Source organism: Callionymus lyra, chromosome 4 (assembly GCF_982586985.1).
Source record: "Callionymus lyra chromosome 4, fCalLyr1.hap1.1, whole genome shotgun sequence".
Classification (NCBI taxonomy): domain Eukaryota; kingdom Metazoa; phylum Chordata; class Actinopteri; order Syngnathiformes; family Callionymidae; genus Callionymus; species Callionymus lyra.
In genome coordinates this window covers 32,773,994-32,789,681 of record NC_141821.1, presented here as the reverse complement: position 1 = coordinate 32,789,681, position 15,688 = coordinate 32,773,994, and the positions used below count along the sequence as shown (strand labels likewise).

Below are 15,688 nucleotides of genomic sequence, written 5' to 3'. Positions count from 1 at the left end.
TCACCGGTCTTGGTCTCACACCCTGGACAGCTTTTTCTCGCTACTATCTTGGTCTTGCCAATCGATGGTCCTGATCCTGGGTTCTCATGTTCTTGCACGGTCTCAGGCCAACATAGCAGTCCTGAGGAAAACAACATCCAACCACAGCTAATGCTGGTTGAATGGTTTAACTCATGAGCCAATAATGTCAATGGAACATCGATCACATCAAATTCTCCTGGTGGCACGTCTGCATCAACACTCTCTGCTTGTGCCTGATAAATTGGCAAAACATTTAGAGTAAGCTCACAAAAAGAACATGCACTTCCTCCATGTTATTGAAATAATACCAATGTATCATTGTATAATTGTGCAGGTGAACTCTGGAGTCTGTATGCTCATTCTAAAACTGTTCAAGTTATGGCGTGATTATTTTTCTTCCCGTTCTTGGTCTATTTCTTACAAATCCTCAGTCATGACTTGGACTGTCGTGGTTTTGTTACTGCTTTGGTTTGGTGTTTTTAAGACGCTATGCTTTTAATCAAGTGATTATTTGACCTGAATCATATCAAGACCACTGTCGTGATTTTGAGATCGGACATCAACATGTTTTTTGAGTTGATTTATGACTTTACATCAGTGCGGGCACATACATAATGAGTTTGTTGGATACAGAGATTTTTGTCAGCCGTGATCAAACACTGAGCACCTGGTTGTCAAATGCTTGTCATGCGTATCTGTCACAGTTTGAATTCATCGCTGCAGTGCCGACAATATCTTTCTCCCTGAGCTCCCTTTTGGCAAGTAAGGACACACACGAAATCAAATGAACAATAAAAGCACCAAAGCATTGGAAAATCCACAATCAAGACAGAAAGAGTGCCACCATCCTTTCTGAGTAATCTCTCCGCATCATCTCTTCAAGTCAACTGAGAAAAACAACCTGCTCCCTGCTGGTCCCGAGCGAACTCCCTTTGCCCCACACAAGAAGTCTTCATATGTTACGGGTCAGAGCATCAGCGCAAATCTTCTCCTGACTGTGTCGACGTGAAGCTGCATCTCTACACACCAGCAGTCAGGTGTTTGGCAGCTACAAGACCATGTCATTTAATTCCACAATCTGCCGAGGAACACGGAAAACAAACGGGTGTTAATATTCCAGGCAATGATTTCATTAAACCTGGTTCAAGATACCACTGGAGCAGTTCCCGTCAGGTCAACTCTGCTGGAGGGTCGAAGAAAATATATTCATGAGAACACAAAGGCACATAAGATATTTAAAGTCTAAATGTAAACAATAAAAGCAGGATAGGACATAACTACGCATATGAAAAATGGTCAAATCATATAACAAGCGCACTATCTTGAGTTTTTTTATCATAAATTCCATTTATAACCAGAGATCTTGAGATTATTTTTAATAATGTGTCTCCAGCGCGAACTTTAATGAAAAATATTTTCACAGATATTTGTCAGACCCAGCCAGGTATAGCGAGAACTTCCAGTCTACTGTCCACACTCCAGCCAATATTAACCCAAAGTACTTCCTGTTTGTGTACATATTAGCCAATAAGCTTCTGCTACAAACAAGCTCAAAACATAGACTCGTTCAAGTTTTTTCTAGAACATTCCTCTTGTGGAGGTGTGACAACAAGAGGAACGTTACAGACGAGCAGTATTGAGGTGTTTGGGTGTTTTTAAGTGTTTCTTTTTGGACGGCGATTTTAAGCACTAAAACTTTATTCTGAAAAGCTATTATATACTGCTTGTAGTTGTTTGTTGGAGGGACCCAAACAATTGAGGACAATTATATGAGGGGCCGTTTGAGACAAACTCTCTCACATCTATTATCAAACTCTCAAATATACCATAATACTTTCTCACATCTACTATCAAACTCTTACATCTTCCATCAAACTCTCTCACATCTTCCATCAAACTCTCTCACATCTACTATCAAATTCTCTCACATCTACCATCAAACTCTCTCACATCTACTATGAAACTCTCTCACATCTACTATCAAACTCTCTCACATCTGCTATCAAACTCTCTCAAATCTACCATAAAACTCTCTCACATCTACTATCAAATTCTCTCACACCTTCTATTAAACTCTCTCACATCTACCATCAAACTCTCTCACATCAACTATCAAACTCTCTCACATCAAACTCTCACATCTACCATCAAACTCTCTCACATCAAATATCAAACTATCTCAAATCTACCATCAAACTCTCTCACATCTACCATCAAACTCTCTCACACCTTCTATCAAACTCTCTCACATCTATTATCAAACTCTCACACATCTACTATCAAACTCTGTATGAGCACTTAATAGTACGTGTATGAGTACTTGATTGTATGTGTATAAGTATTTAATAGGACGTGTAAGAGATCTTGTATGTAAGTGAATGAGCACTTGATAGTGAGTGTGAGAGACATAAAAGGAAGCCAACTTGGTTACAAAGGAAGCCGCCCCCCTTTTACGTTACAGACGAGCAGTATTGGGGTGTTTGGGTGTTTTTAAGTGTTTCTTTTTGGACGGCGATTTTAAGCACAAGTCAGTGCATTAAAATGGACTTACGTTTTAACCTATAAGAAACAGATTACTCTGAAAATAATCCAAACCTTGACTCGAGTAGAAATTAATTTTGGCCAAACTATCACTTTAGAGCCTCGATCATTTTGTGTTATCTGCATGTTGAGAGAACAACACATGATGGGATTGCTGACAAGCGATTGCTGTTTCTTTGTTATTTTTTGCGATTTATCCACCTGCCTACAGGCATATGCATTTATCCTCCAGTGCCTCTTTGTCTTTTGTGGTTCAGGCCATCTGGAGGCCCGCCATTTACTTGATGGATTATTGTTCATGTAAACATCATCACAAACTCTGTGGGATACCAAATTAAAGTGAGGCACCGAGAGTGTTTACCTTTCAGGCAAGTTTACTTCTCCATAAACACGCAGCAACAATGGCTGTGATAAAGGATTATGGTTTGTTGTTGGTTATATTCAAGTTTATTCTCCGTCAGACTTCAAGGTCAAGTGTTATCCTTTGATTAAATGAAAGTATCCACACTTTGAATATCACGTTTTATTATGGTAATAAATCAAACCTTCACCTCTTACCCACCTTCAAAAAAAATAATTTTAGATTTTAAAGATATTTCCTGCTGGAGTTCTAGGATGGCTCCAGTTAGGATCAGTCTGAACAATGGTTAATATAATTAGATACATTTTTTTTCTTCTATTCTTTTTGTTTTTTTGGGGGTCCTTGGGGTGCTCTTTTCGATGGCATGCGATCTACTCACAATAGGTCTCATTCTTGAAGCGTCAGCAGAAATGAACTTGTGTATAAAACTTGAACAGCAGGAAATTTTGGCATTCATCAATATTTGAGTAGCTCCGATCTCGGCTGCGATACTTTGAAAATCTACACCTAATGCTCCAAATTCAAGAATCCACTAAAATAATGATTGTCATTATTGCTACACATTTTAATTCATAATGCTCTTGGTTATGGTGAACAATATGCTAATGCCTTTGAAAAACAGGATTTGAACATAAATAAAATAAAATAGTTCACATCTAGGCAAACGAGTTTGCATTAGCAGGTTTAAAAACCAGATTATGTCATGATCGTGAATTATTTAATTAAATTATTCAATTAACTCAATATATATTTCTACATAATGAATGTTTGTAAAATAGCAATAAATAATAATAAAATATACGAACAATAGGCTTGAATAAAAAAAATACTTATCTAAGTACTAATCTGGATTTACTCGATCTTTGCTATCTACAGGTTAATCACAAACCACATTCTTGGCAGTCGTAACCTTTTTATCTCCACTCAGTTGGTGATGTGATTGATGATGTTTATCTGTCCGTCTGTGAGGAATCATTATATATACTAAACTTTGGTGAATGATGAATTGACGATTCTGACTGTGGGCTGTGTTTTATGGTTTGATTTGGTACCCGAGCCTTCCACAGGTGATCTGGCTTGAGTTAAGAAATCTTATGAATCTCAACTGTCATGTCTCAATAAAAGAAACCAGAACCAGAAACCAAACTTCAGCTTCAATTTATACCATCAAACTCTCTCACATCTACTACCAAACTCTCTCACATCTACTATCAAACTCTCTCACATCAACTATCAAACTCTCAACTCTACCATCGAACTCTCTCACACCTTCTACCAAACTCTCTCACATCTACTATCAAACTCTCTCACATCTACTATCAAACTCTCTCACATCTACTATCAAACTCTCACACATCTATTATCAAACTCTGTATGAGCACTTAATAGTACGTGTATGAGTACTTGATTGTATGTGTATAAGTATTTGATAGGACGTGTAAGAGATCTTGTATGTAAGTGAATGAGCACTTGATAGTGAGTGTGAGAGACATAAAAGGAAGCCAACTTGGTTACAAAGGAAGCCGCCCCCTTTTTAAAAAGAAATTCAAAATAAAGTAGTTTAATCATTAATCTCCAGCACTTTAATACAATTATTTTGGATTGGTATCATGTTATTTTTGATATCATCCCGTTATTTAATGATATCATTGCATTAATAACGTAGTTAATAAACGTTTCTGCTGAAATACGCTATATCCACCTGAAGTGGGTCGAAGCGCTAGACTTTTTAGAAAGCTGTGGAGCATAAAGAATGAATTCAATGCTTGGAAGATGAGCATGTCGGTTGTTTTATTATTATAAGTTCTCGCTGTGCAAATTAACCTTACATTGTCTCTTTTTAAAATACTTGTATTGCAGCAATATTATTGCTATCACTAGAAACGTTTTTGCACGTTTTCGGACGGAACATTACTTGTGTTACAACATTTAAAAAAGTTTTACGGTCTATAAAAGTTTGTTCCTCCAGTTAATGATACAGAGTTGGATCTGAATTCGTGAAGAAGTAAGTTTCATACAGTACTACTGTGTGCTTGTTGAATGTTATCAGGGTTTTTATATTTATAAGAGTGTTTGTTTACGTATTCTCCGGTGAACTGAGTCTGCTGAATTTCCAAATCTATTATTCTTCGCCCAACACGACTCACTGTATGTCTATGATTTCATTTTGTTCAAACAATCTGAGTCTGGACCTTGTATTTCCAAACGTCTCCACTCTGAAATGTTCGTTTCTGATCTTTTACTTCCTCGTCTCTGCCTCTCATCCCTTTGGGGTCTCGTCATTCATCATGAGTCTAAAATAGTATCAATAATTTTAAGAATCTAAGCTTGTAAATACAGTATTAAAATGTGACTTCAACACGGAAAACTTACTTCTCATCCTTATTTTCATTCGTTACTCATATCAGTAGATGGTATAAGGATTGGCATGAGAACACTACAGAGAATATTAAAAATAGGGACTTCATAGAAGAAAAAATGAGTGATCCGCCCCCTTTTTAAAAAAAAAATCAAAATAAAGTGGATTATTTATTACGGAATCTCAGAGCTCCCAGCAGTGTTATACAAATGTTTGGATTGATATCACTGCGTTTAAACGTAGGTAGTTAACGCTTCTGTTTCAGTACGTCTCATCTCCGCCTGAAGTGTGTCTATATTTAGTAGTAGTAGCGCAAACACCGGATAAAACACAGCTGGACTTTTTACAAAAGTTCCAGAAGAATAAATTCAACGCTTGGAAGGTGAGCATGTAAGTACATCATTATAATTAGTCCTTGTTGTGCACTTTAACGTTATATTTTCTTGGTAATTCCACGTTGTGCGTCACCTTATATACACACGGAACTGCCTATTTTAAATCTAAATAATAATCAAAGCAAATAAGAATTGTTTTTTGAGAAAAGTATGAAAAAACGTTACAAAAATACTTTTTTCCCCCAGATTGACGCAAATTTCATCGAATTCATGTATGACGATTCTCTGGCTTTTCCTATTGACCGGGATAATTTCACATTGCTGCAACCACTGTTGTGTGAAGTGTCATGATTCAAACAATTGTGACAACTCAATCTCATAAAATTCCATGTTTTAATGTGGAGAAATAAATATATATAAAAACAATTGTGTCATGTTGTTTCTATGTCTGTACTATGAGTATTTTGCAGCTCTTCCTGTTTCATGTCCTGGTCATCCAATAAATAATGAAACTTTCAAGGATTCACTATTTTTTCCTTTTATGAATTCCCTTTTTTAAATATTCTCTGCAGTGTTCTCATGCCGATCCTTATACCATCTACTGAGATGAGTAACTGAAGTATCCATGTGTCACACCTCAGGAAAAATAGGACTGATCTAAACTTTCTACATTTGCCAGATCCCCCTTTAGTTAATGAATGATTTGGCTTCTTTGTTTTCGAATGACACCAATCTGAAAAAAAAAGAAAAAAAGGATGAGAAGTCAGTTTTCTGTGTTGAAGTCACATTTAAATACTGTATTTACAAGCTTAGATTCTTAAAATGATTGATACTAAAGGTATACTGCAAAGGGATGAGAGGCAGAGACGAGGAAGTGAAAGATAGGAAACGGACATTTCAGAGTGGAGACTTTGGAAATACAAGGTCCAGACTCAGATTGTTTGAACAAAATGAAATCAGACACAGACAGTGATTCATGTTGGGCGAAAAAGAATATATTTGGAAATTCAGCAGACTTTGAGAGAGAGTTTAATGGTAGATGTGAGAGAGTTTTATAGTAGATGTGAAAGTTTGATGGTAAATGTGAGAGTTTGACGGTAGATGTGAGAGTTTGATAGTAGATGTGAGAGAGTTTGATGGTAGACGTGAGTGAGTTTGATGGTAAATGTGAGAGAGTTTAATAGTAGATGTGAGAGAGTTTGATGGTAAATGTGAGAGAGTTTTATAATAGATTTAAGAGAGTTTGATGGTAGATGTGAGAGAGTTTGATAGTAGATGTGAGAGTTTGATAAAGGTGTGAGAGAGTTTGATGGTAGATGTGAGAGAGTTTGATAGAAGGTGTGAGAGTTTGATAGTAGATGTGAGAAAGTTTGATGGTAGATGTGAGAGAGTTTGATGGTAGATGGGAAATCATTTGATAGTAGATGTGAGAGAGTTTGATAGTAGATGTGAGAGAGTTTGATAGAAAGTGTGAGAGAGTTTGATAGTATATGTGAGATAGTTTGAAAGAAGGTGTGAGAAAGTTTCATAGAAGCTGTGCGAGTTTGATGGTAGATTTGAGAGAGTTTGATAGAAGGTGTGAGAGAATTTGATAGTAGATGTGAGAGAGTTTGATGGTAGATGTGAAATAATTTGATAGTAGATGTGAGAGAGTTTGATAGAAGGTGTGAGAGAGTTTGATAGTAGATGTGAGAGAGTTTAATAGAAAGTGTGAGAGAGTTTGATAGTAGATGTGAGAGAGTTTGATAGAAGGTGTGAGAGAGTTTGATGGTAGATGTGAGAGAGTTTGATAGAAGGTGTGAGAGAGTTTGATGGTAGATGTGAGAGAGTTTGATAGTAGATGTGAGAGAGTTTAATAGAAAGTGTGAGAGAGTTTGATAGTAGATGTGAGAGAGTTTGATAGAAGGTGTGAGAGAGTTTGATAGTAGATGTGAGAGAGTTTGATAGTAGATGTGAGAGAGTTTAATAGAAAGTGTGAGAGAGTTTGATAGAAGGTGTGAGAGAGTTTGATAGAAGGTGTGAGAGAGTTTGATAGAAGGTGTGAGAGAGTTTGATGGTAGATGTGAGAGAGTTTGATAGTAGATGTGAGAGAGTTTAATAGAAAGTGTGAGAGAGTTTGATAGTAGATGTGAGAGAGTTTGATAGAAGGTGTGAGAGAGTTTGATAGTAGATGTGAGAGAGTTTGATAGAAGGTGTGAGAGAGTTTGATGGTAGATGTGAGAGAGTTTGATAGTAGATGTGAGAGTTTAATAGAAAGAGTGAGAGAGTTTGATAGTAGATGTGAGAGAGTTTAATAGAAGGTGTGAGAGAGTTTGATGGTAAATGTGAGAGAGTTTAATAGAAGGTGTGAGAGAGTTTGATGGTAGATGTGAGAGAGATTGATAGTAGATGTGAGAGAGTTTGATTGAAGGTGTAAGAGAGTTTGATAGTAGATGCGAGCGAGTTTGATAGAAGGTATAAGAGAAAAAAATAAATCTTGGCTCAAACAGCCCCTCATAAAATTACACCAGTACTTGAACTCACCATCCGTGAACAATCCACATTGTTCTGATACTTCTGCCTTTGTTCTGCACAGCAGCGGCGATGTCAGAGAGTTATCGGAGCGGGGAGAGTATTTTTAGTGGATGTGTGTTTGGCTGCGGGTCCGTTCAGCCCACAGATATACCAGAGTAATTAGTCTGATGAGTATAAACAATCATGGCAGTTCTCTGGCTTTAAACCACAAAGCATCAAAGCTATTTTTTCAGGTTGGACCAAAATAATTGACCCTTCTCCTGCACTACCACACAACCTGCTTCTCCTGGCCTATTATACCTCAGCACTTTCCAATTAAGTAGGATGACTAAAAGTGCCTGGTTTGCATTGCTTAGGTTGTTTGCTTTCTCTCAGAGGTGTATTTATTCAAACCCCCTATACACACATCTATTCTGCAGAATCCACTAACTATTCCTGTTTACGCTAATAAATCAGCATTTCTTACCCACAGACTTTCCCCACTTAACATAAATAAAGCTGCATGTATTGTTTGTGTTTGTGTGCAGGTACACAGCCGTGGTGATGCCGGTACTGTACAACACCACCCATCGATCCAGAAAGAGAGTTTTCGCAATGATCGCCACAGTTTGGGTTCTGGCCTTCGCCGTCTCATGCCCCCTGCTGTTTGGCTTCAACACAACAGGTCGGTGATGCATCATTTTACACTAAAATTCCATCATGTTTGGTTTTAAATGAGTTTTTATTTCAGCATATGGTCAACAAAATGTCTGACATATTTCAGAATAATTATGTCTAAAGAAAAGTTTTCTTTTTAATTATCCAAAGGCGACAACAACAACAAAAACATGAATAACTTGAAGAAAATATTTTGATATACAGAGATACAGTACTTACAAGGGGCAGAGTCATATAATTAATCTATATAATTAAATTTTGATCGAAAAACTGACAAAATGAGATTGAAATAAAAAGAAAAACATTCGACAGCTATTCTGGGTTTAAATAACTGAAGGCATAAAAGCATAAAAGCCAAGATGAAATGATGTAAAGATAGATGAGAGGCAAAATAGAAAAGATGAATAATGGAGGTGGAAAAAAGAAGAGTTGGGTATCAAACTGAGACATGTGAAATGAATTGTATGAAATGGAATTTGTGAATAAGATGAAAGGAAAGGCGTACGAAACAAAGGCAAAGGGATGGCTGTACTGTACAGTATAATAGCTACAATGATATTCATCATTCTACTTTGGTTTGGAGTGGAATCGATTTGAAGAAGGATCAAAAATAGAAAGACGGAAAGAGGGAATGGTGACAAGTCTAGGAAGTCAGTGAGCATGCTCGAATGACATTTGGTTGAACTATGGTATATCTGATTTTCCGTGTGAGACATTTGACAGGTTTTTAAGACTTGTAATAGAAGAAAATATCTAAACCTCAGTAGACCCCATGTCCCCCACTCAGAGGCTCTCTACTCATTGGTTCTGGAACCAGTCTCAGCCGACGCTCATAGACTTGATGCTTCCCATTGAACCAGCCTGCATTCGTACAGGTTTTACCTGAACTGATGTAGGCAGACTTTGGCATTTTTCCTCATAAAACACTCGTTGTTTTAATTTAGTTTAATGATAGGTTTCATTTTAAAGACTGTGCTCTTTTTAACTGTTACTTTCTTTGACAACTTTGACCACCTGAGAGCTTTATGGTAATGAGACAGTGATTCCATTTATGTTCATCATCTCTGTCGTAATAAGAGGATGTTTGGAATATTCCAGGATCAGATGCTGCAGTTACATCATCAGTGACCGCAGAACTTACATTGTACTTACACCTTAATAACTACCAGTTCCTTGACCAACGTGAATTACAATGTCCCTGCATCTATCTTATCTACATAATTACAGATTTCTTTTGTTGAGCTTTTTACACACCATTGAATAGCATCACTTACAGCTTAATTCAATGAGCAGAGGGCAGGTGTAATCATCCCTTCCTTTTTCCCTTATCAAGATTTATTGAAAATGTAATTGAAAGGTCAACGGACATGATTTCATTTCCTCCTTGGCAGAGGTAATGAGCAGTTGAAATTTAAGTCAAAGTATCGGACAGAGGAGCAGGGATTTCTGTGGTATTTGTTTTGGTTTCAGCAAATGTATTCAGAAGAGTAAAAAAAATGTAAGTTGACCTTAATCAACCTGCGACATCCGTCCTCACTAACCGAGGGGACTTAACATTGTTCACTTATCTAGTCTTCAGAGAACCATTTACATGATTCAGTTTAATTGAGCTGCATTATGGGAATTAGAGAAGGATCACAGCAGATGGTTTTTTGCTGACAAGCATCTGTGAACTTCCTTAGAGAGGTTCCGGGAAAAGTGCTGCAACTTTTAAATGTCACAAAGAAGGTGATTGGCGGAACAATGTGCTTATCTGTTCGTTACGTACGGCAAAGTAAGAGTGACATTCTTTTGCTCTCGCTCTAATGTATTCTAGGAGCATTTAATCTCTGAAGAAGCAGTCCTCAGCTTTTATCTGTCATTACATTCAGAGCCAGCTGTCTTGAGTTCCCAGCAGGATGTAAATAGTCCAAACGGCTGTAATTTGATCAGAGACGGTCATGGAGACGTCAAATTGACATTTTTAACAGCTTCAGGGAGGTAGTTTTGTGTATTGAAGGAATACTTTCATAAACACATTGCATATTCATTTCTTAAATGATCACAATAATTATGTTTCTTTCTCTCTCAGATATCTTCTTTTTTTCTTTTCTTTTTTCTTGCCTCGTTCAAAAGCACAACAATTGAAAGATGAGAGTCAGAATGTGCATCTTTTCGGAAGTTTTCTCAGCGCAGGGACATGAAAGATGTTCCCAAACATCTGTGGACATAAACCAGAGGCTGCAACTTAATTACTCCCAGTAACTTCCATTATTGAGGTTATGGTTTCCACGGCCTTCTTCTACTCTATTAACAACTTCAAGCAAATATATGCGGATTAAAGACTTTATACGCTCTGCTCCACGGTGGTAGAAGAACATGTAATTACAGTTCAAGGAAATAAGCGTTTAATCAAGTACGCAGTATGAAACACCCACCATGTATGTACTCATATGTTCTGATTAAGAAAATTAAAAGTGCAACTGTGTGGAACAGAAACAAACGTTTATTCTTGATTTATGCTGCTTTAAATTATATATGCAGTCTTTGTCAATCTCATGTCGCACTATTTAGTACACAAATGGGGATAAATCAACCCTGTAGCTTTTCTGCTGTGGTTGTGATCGGTTTCCTTTAATGTTTGCAATAACTACATCTTCCCACTAGCTTTGCTCAAGGAATGTTTATTGTAAAAATGTATGTTGAGTTAATAAGATTTAGCACACGATAGTATAAAATGATTCATTTACAAAGTTGGACTCTTGTAAGTGCCTGTAAAAGTATTTGTATTGAAACATATTTTAAGATCACATTTTCATTTTTTAAAAGAAATAAAAAAGAAAGAAAAGAGGATGAAAGCAGAACACAGATGATAAAAGAGGGGAAAATATTTAATATAGTGAACTTAAATTAATCTAGTTCTGTGAATATGGACGTCAATGACAAGTTCCTAAACATAAAAAATTTAACAATATTGAATTGAATTCAAAATACTGAAGATAAATGTGAATCAATAAACTGCTTCTTAATTTGATCTAGTTGTAATCTAATAATAACAAAGTAGCAGTAGACATTTTAATTATTATGTATATATGTGTTCATTTACAAATATTGTCTCATATGTCTCATATTGTCTTATTGATCTGAATAAAATAAAAATGGCTAAAATACAGTAACTTTCTAAAAGTTCTCAAAGTGAGCTAAAAAAAACTCCGGCAGATACAGATTGGTTAGACAAAGATGTTTCCTCCGAAGACCAATTTTATCGACACAAAACTAGATCATGAAGCCCAGCAGGTTTCAAATCGGGTTTCATGAAATGCGACTTCATTCTTCTAAAGTGTTCCTCCAAAGCTCCACAGGGGTGTTTATTATTCATTGCTCACAAAACTGATCTCAGGCTGAGCTGAGAAAATCTAGTATGGCCACTGAATGACCCTCCAACAATACAAGAGAAAGTGGAGCGGCGGCACCAGCAGCTATTTTAATTCAGCAGCCAGCAGCACAGATGCATGACTGCACAGCATAATTAAGAGCATTACTCAGAAACAATGCAAAGATGCTCGCAGAGATGCAAGCTTTTTGGCAGACTCCATCTACAATCAATGTGCAACAATGGGAAGTGATTTCTGGAATCCAGCGCTTTGTCAGGAAGTAGCCGAGCATCAACAGCTCGCTGAGAAAGCACCAGGTTCACGTCAGGTCTAGGATCCTCCTCTTGTTATTAAGTCTGCCTCTGATTGTGGCACAACAAAGATGGATGATCTGAGTAGGAAATGATGATGGTGTGAAACAGACCTGTCCTTGTGTTCGTCGTTTGATTTATTTTCCCGCAGGAACAATCAGGGAGAGGAAAATGACTGGATGTTGTTCATGTTATCGACATGCAGTATGGTCACCGCATCTGTGACCCCTGTCTGATTTTTTTCTCACAGCACTCTTTATTTGCCTGATTGATGTTCGACAGAGTTGGAAATTTGACCCCTTGCTCCGTAATTATTACGTCAAACAGGCTCTTTGTGTAGATGTATGGCAGGATTATTGCAGAGTAAATCATGAAGCCGGACAAAAGATTCCGCGTGCAGGAAGTGTGTACAGGGAATACCAAGAAGATGTAGTTTGGGCCGAGCACTTACACAAGTCAATCAAACTAAAAAGTGTTTTTTGTCGCCGCAGATGACCCACTGGTGTGCTCTATCTCCAACCCCCACTTTGTGATCTACTCCTCCGTGGTGTCCTTCTACCTGCCTTTTATGGTCACCTTGCTGGTCTACATCCGCATCTATGTGTTCCTGAGGATGAGGAGAAAGAGGATCGCCTTCAGCCAGGCCAGCAGCAAAATCCCGCCGAGCTCAACCCCCCCGTCCGTGGTGAGAGTGATCACTTGCTAATGTATGTTCTTGTAGGAGAATACTTTCAATTAGAGCCCGTCAGTCACATGAGTGACAAGCATTCACACTCACCTTCACACACTCTTCTGAAAACTCAAGTGTTTTTCAAGGGTGACGGTTCCAGTTCTTACATCCCGAGCAGCTATCCTCAAGTCTGGAGTTTAAATTTGTAAAGATGGAGTGTATGTTGTTTTCATAACAACACAACAACACTGCTGAAGGACGATTATCCATGACTCTCAATCACACCTTCAGTAACCTTTAAGTCCACTGTGATCCTGCATTATAATATTATTCTAATGTTTATGTAATGTCATGCAAATTCTACACAGATTTAATTTATAAATCTTTCAGGGCCAGCACAAGTCCTTGAATTCACGTGGGAGAGCCATCTTGTAAAATTCTCCTGCAGTCGTGGATTGTCTAGTTGGGAGATTTATGATTCTTGGACTGATAATCCAACGTCTCGAGGGGGAAATCATGAGCAGCTCAACAGTCTGTCCAATCAAATAAATCTGTAATTTATTGTTGGTTTTCTACTTATTGATTCTTGCCTTCGTGGTCTGCCAACAATTCATCACATATGACTCATTAAAAGACTTATACATACATATCTAATTCACTTTAATATATTGCATTGATTGATTAAACAATAGCAATACAATTGCAGTTCATTAATGTGCAACTCTAGAAAAATGATGATTCAATAAGAAGGTGAAGAAGACCAAAAGATGGAGACAGTCTGAGGATTTCGATCTGCTGTAGCAACACTTGCATACCTCAGACATATTCTTCATATTTACTGTTGAAAAGCACTTTGTTTCTTCCTACTTTTCTCAGAACTTCACTTGTCACTGTTGGAAATCCATTCCATCATATAACTTTCAGTCTATACATAGTAAATTGTACACTTGTTTTCATGATATAATTATATTAACATTTTTAAAATTTGCCTCGATTTCTCTTCATATAAAAGGTTACAACTAACTCAGAGATATACATTTGTAAGGCAAGTAAAACCTTAACGCCCAATTGTATTTTCAGCCTGAAGCTTTTGCTTACATCGGCTGATGTAAAGTGTCTTGAAGTGTTCTGACTAGAAATAACTTTTTATCTATGGTTCCTAGAGTACATGAAAAATAACTTGCTGTCATAGTGGTAATACGTTTGCTATCTTGGCTCACAAAATAATCGAAACAATTTTGTGTTTGGGCGCATTAAAGTGGAAGTACTCCTGCTGGGACATCAAACGTCTGTTGTTACTCAAGACCTTGATTAATGGAGCAAAAAAAAGGTTTGGTTCCGACAATTAAAACTTAAAATATCAATAGCAGAGGAGAGAATTTAGAACACATGAGTCAGACATGTTCAACTTTTTGTAACTTATGCTCATTTGCTGCCTCTCAGAGTACACATTTTGCATCACTATAAGAGCTAAATGGTATATAATATTTGTTTGGTCCACGACTTGGATTGAACTTGACATCACTGGATTCAAATATCAAGTGCTTTTCCAAACTTGGCTGACAATTCAAAAGTTGGATCACTTCACAAACTCCACTTTAGTTCAAAAACAAAATATGACCTGATAGTACAGCTGTGAGCACCGTTTCTTACTGTGGGAGTGGAGATCAACAGGTTAGGTAAAGTCCATCTGTTGCGACAAAAAAACATCTTATCCTCCTATTTCTTTGGAAAAGGCAATATGTTAGCATAACTTTATTTTTCTCCTTTCTTAAAAGGAACAGATTACCCTGTGCTGATCCCTGCCATGTTAATTTCTTCAGAGAGCAACATATGTTAAACAGCACAATAAAAGAGCATACCTCTGCCAAGGAGGTCATTTTCTAACTTTATGAACACATTTTTTTTATATAATTGTGACAACAGCCAAAAACAGCATTTTCCCTGACTGATGCATAAAGTGACTGATCATGACGATGCTTCGATGCTCAGAAAAAAAAAAAGCATTTTCAGTGGACGGGGCTCAAGTACATTTTCTAATGTAAATATTTCAATTAAAGAGAGTTTTGTACAAACAGACACATTTTGATGTATACGATAGAGGTCCAACATCTATTTAAGACACACTTAAATCAACACTTTAGTTGCTCTGCAAAAAACTTATTAACATTATACCACCATTATTCACATTCGCCGGACTGTGTTATTGAAATACAAATTTTTAAGTAACAGAGAGACACCGGCAATAATCATAGATCCTGGTCGACTGAAGTTACTAGAAAATGACTCACTGCAGCTTTCTATACAGCTGCTCTTATTCCATACAATTAGATTCCTCTTAGCATTTGAAATATCATAGATATGATTCAAATGCAAACTCAAGTGAACTCGATGTGCATGAAGTAGTAACAGGTTTCATGACAAGGTCGATAAGGCAGAAAAAACCTTACATTTTTGTGCAGACTTTCAAAAAATACATTTTTAAATGCACGTCTGGACCGTGAACAGTTGCTACTGAAAACAGAATAGACGGCAGAAATGTCCCAATGTGAACCCTAGTTATTTA

At 37.1% G+C, this 15,688-nt stretch overlaps 1 protein-coding gene across 1 annotated transcript in view; it reads left to right on the top strand.

Annotated features, from left to right (window-relative positions):
• drd3 (dopamine receptor D3) overlaps positions 1 to 15,688 on the top strand; it is a 36,334-nt gene that overhangs the window by 11,501 nt on the left and 9,145 nt on the right. The window contains exons 3-4 of the mRNA XM_087788257.1: positions 8,659 to 8,795; positions 12,944 to 13,137. Of these exons, the coding sequence (XP_087644383.1) occupies positions 8,659 to 8,795; positions 12,944 to 13,137 (331 nt within the window). The remainder of the gene's footprint in view (positions 1 to 8,658; positions 8,796 to 12,943; positions 13,138 to 15,688) is intronic.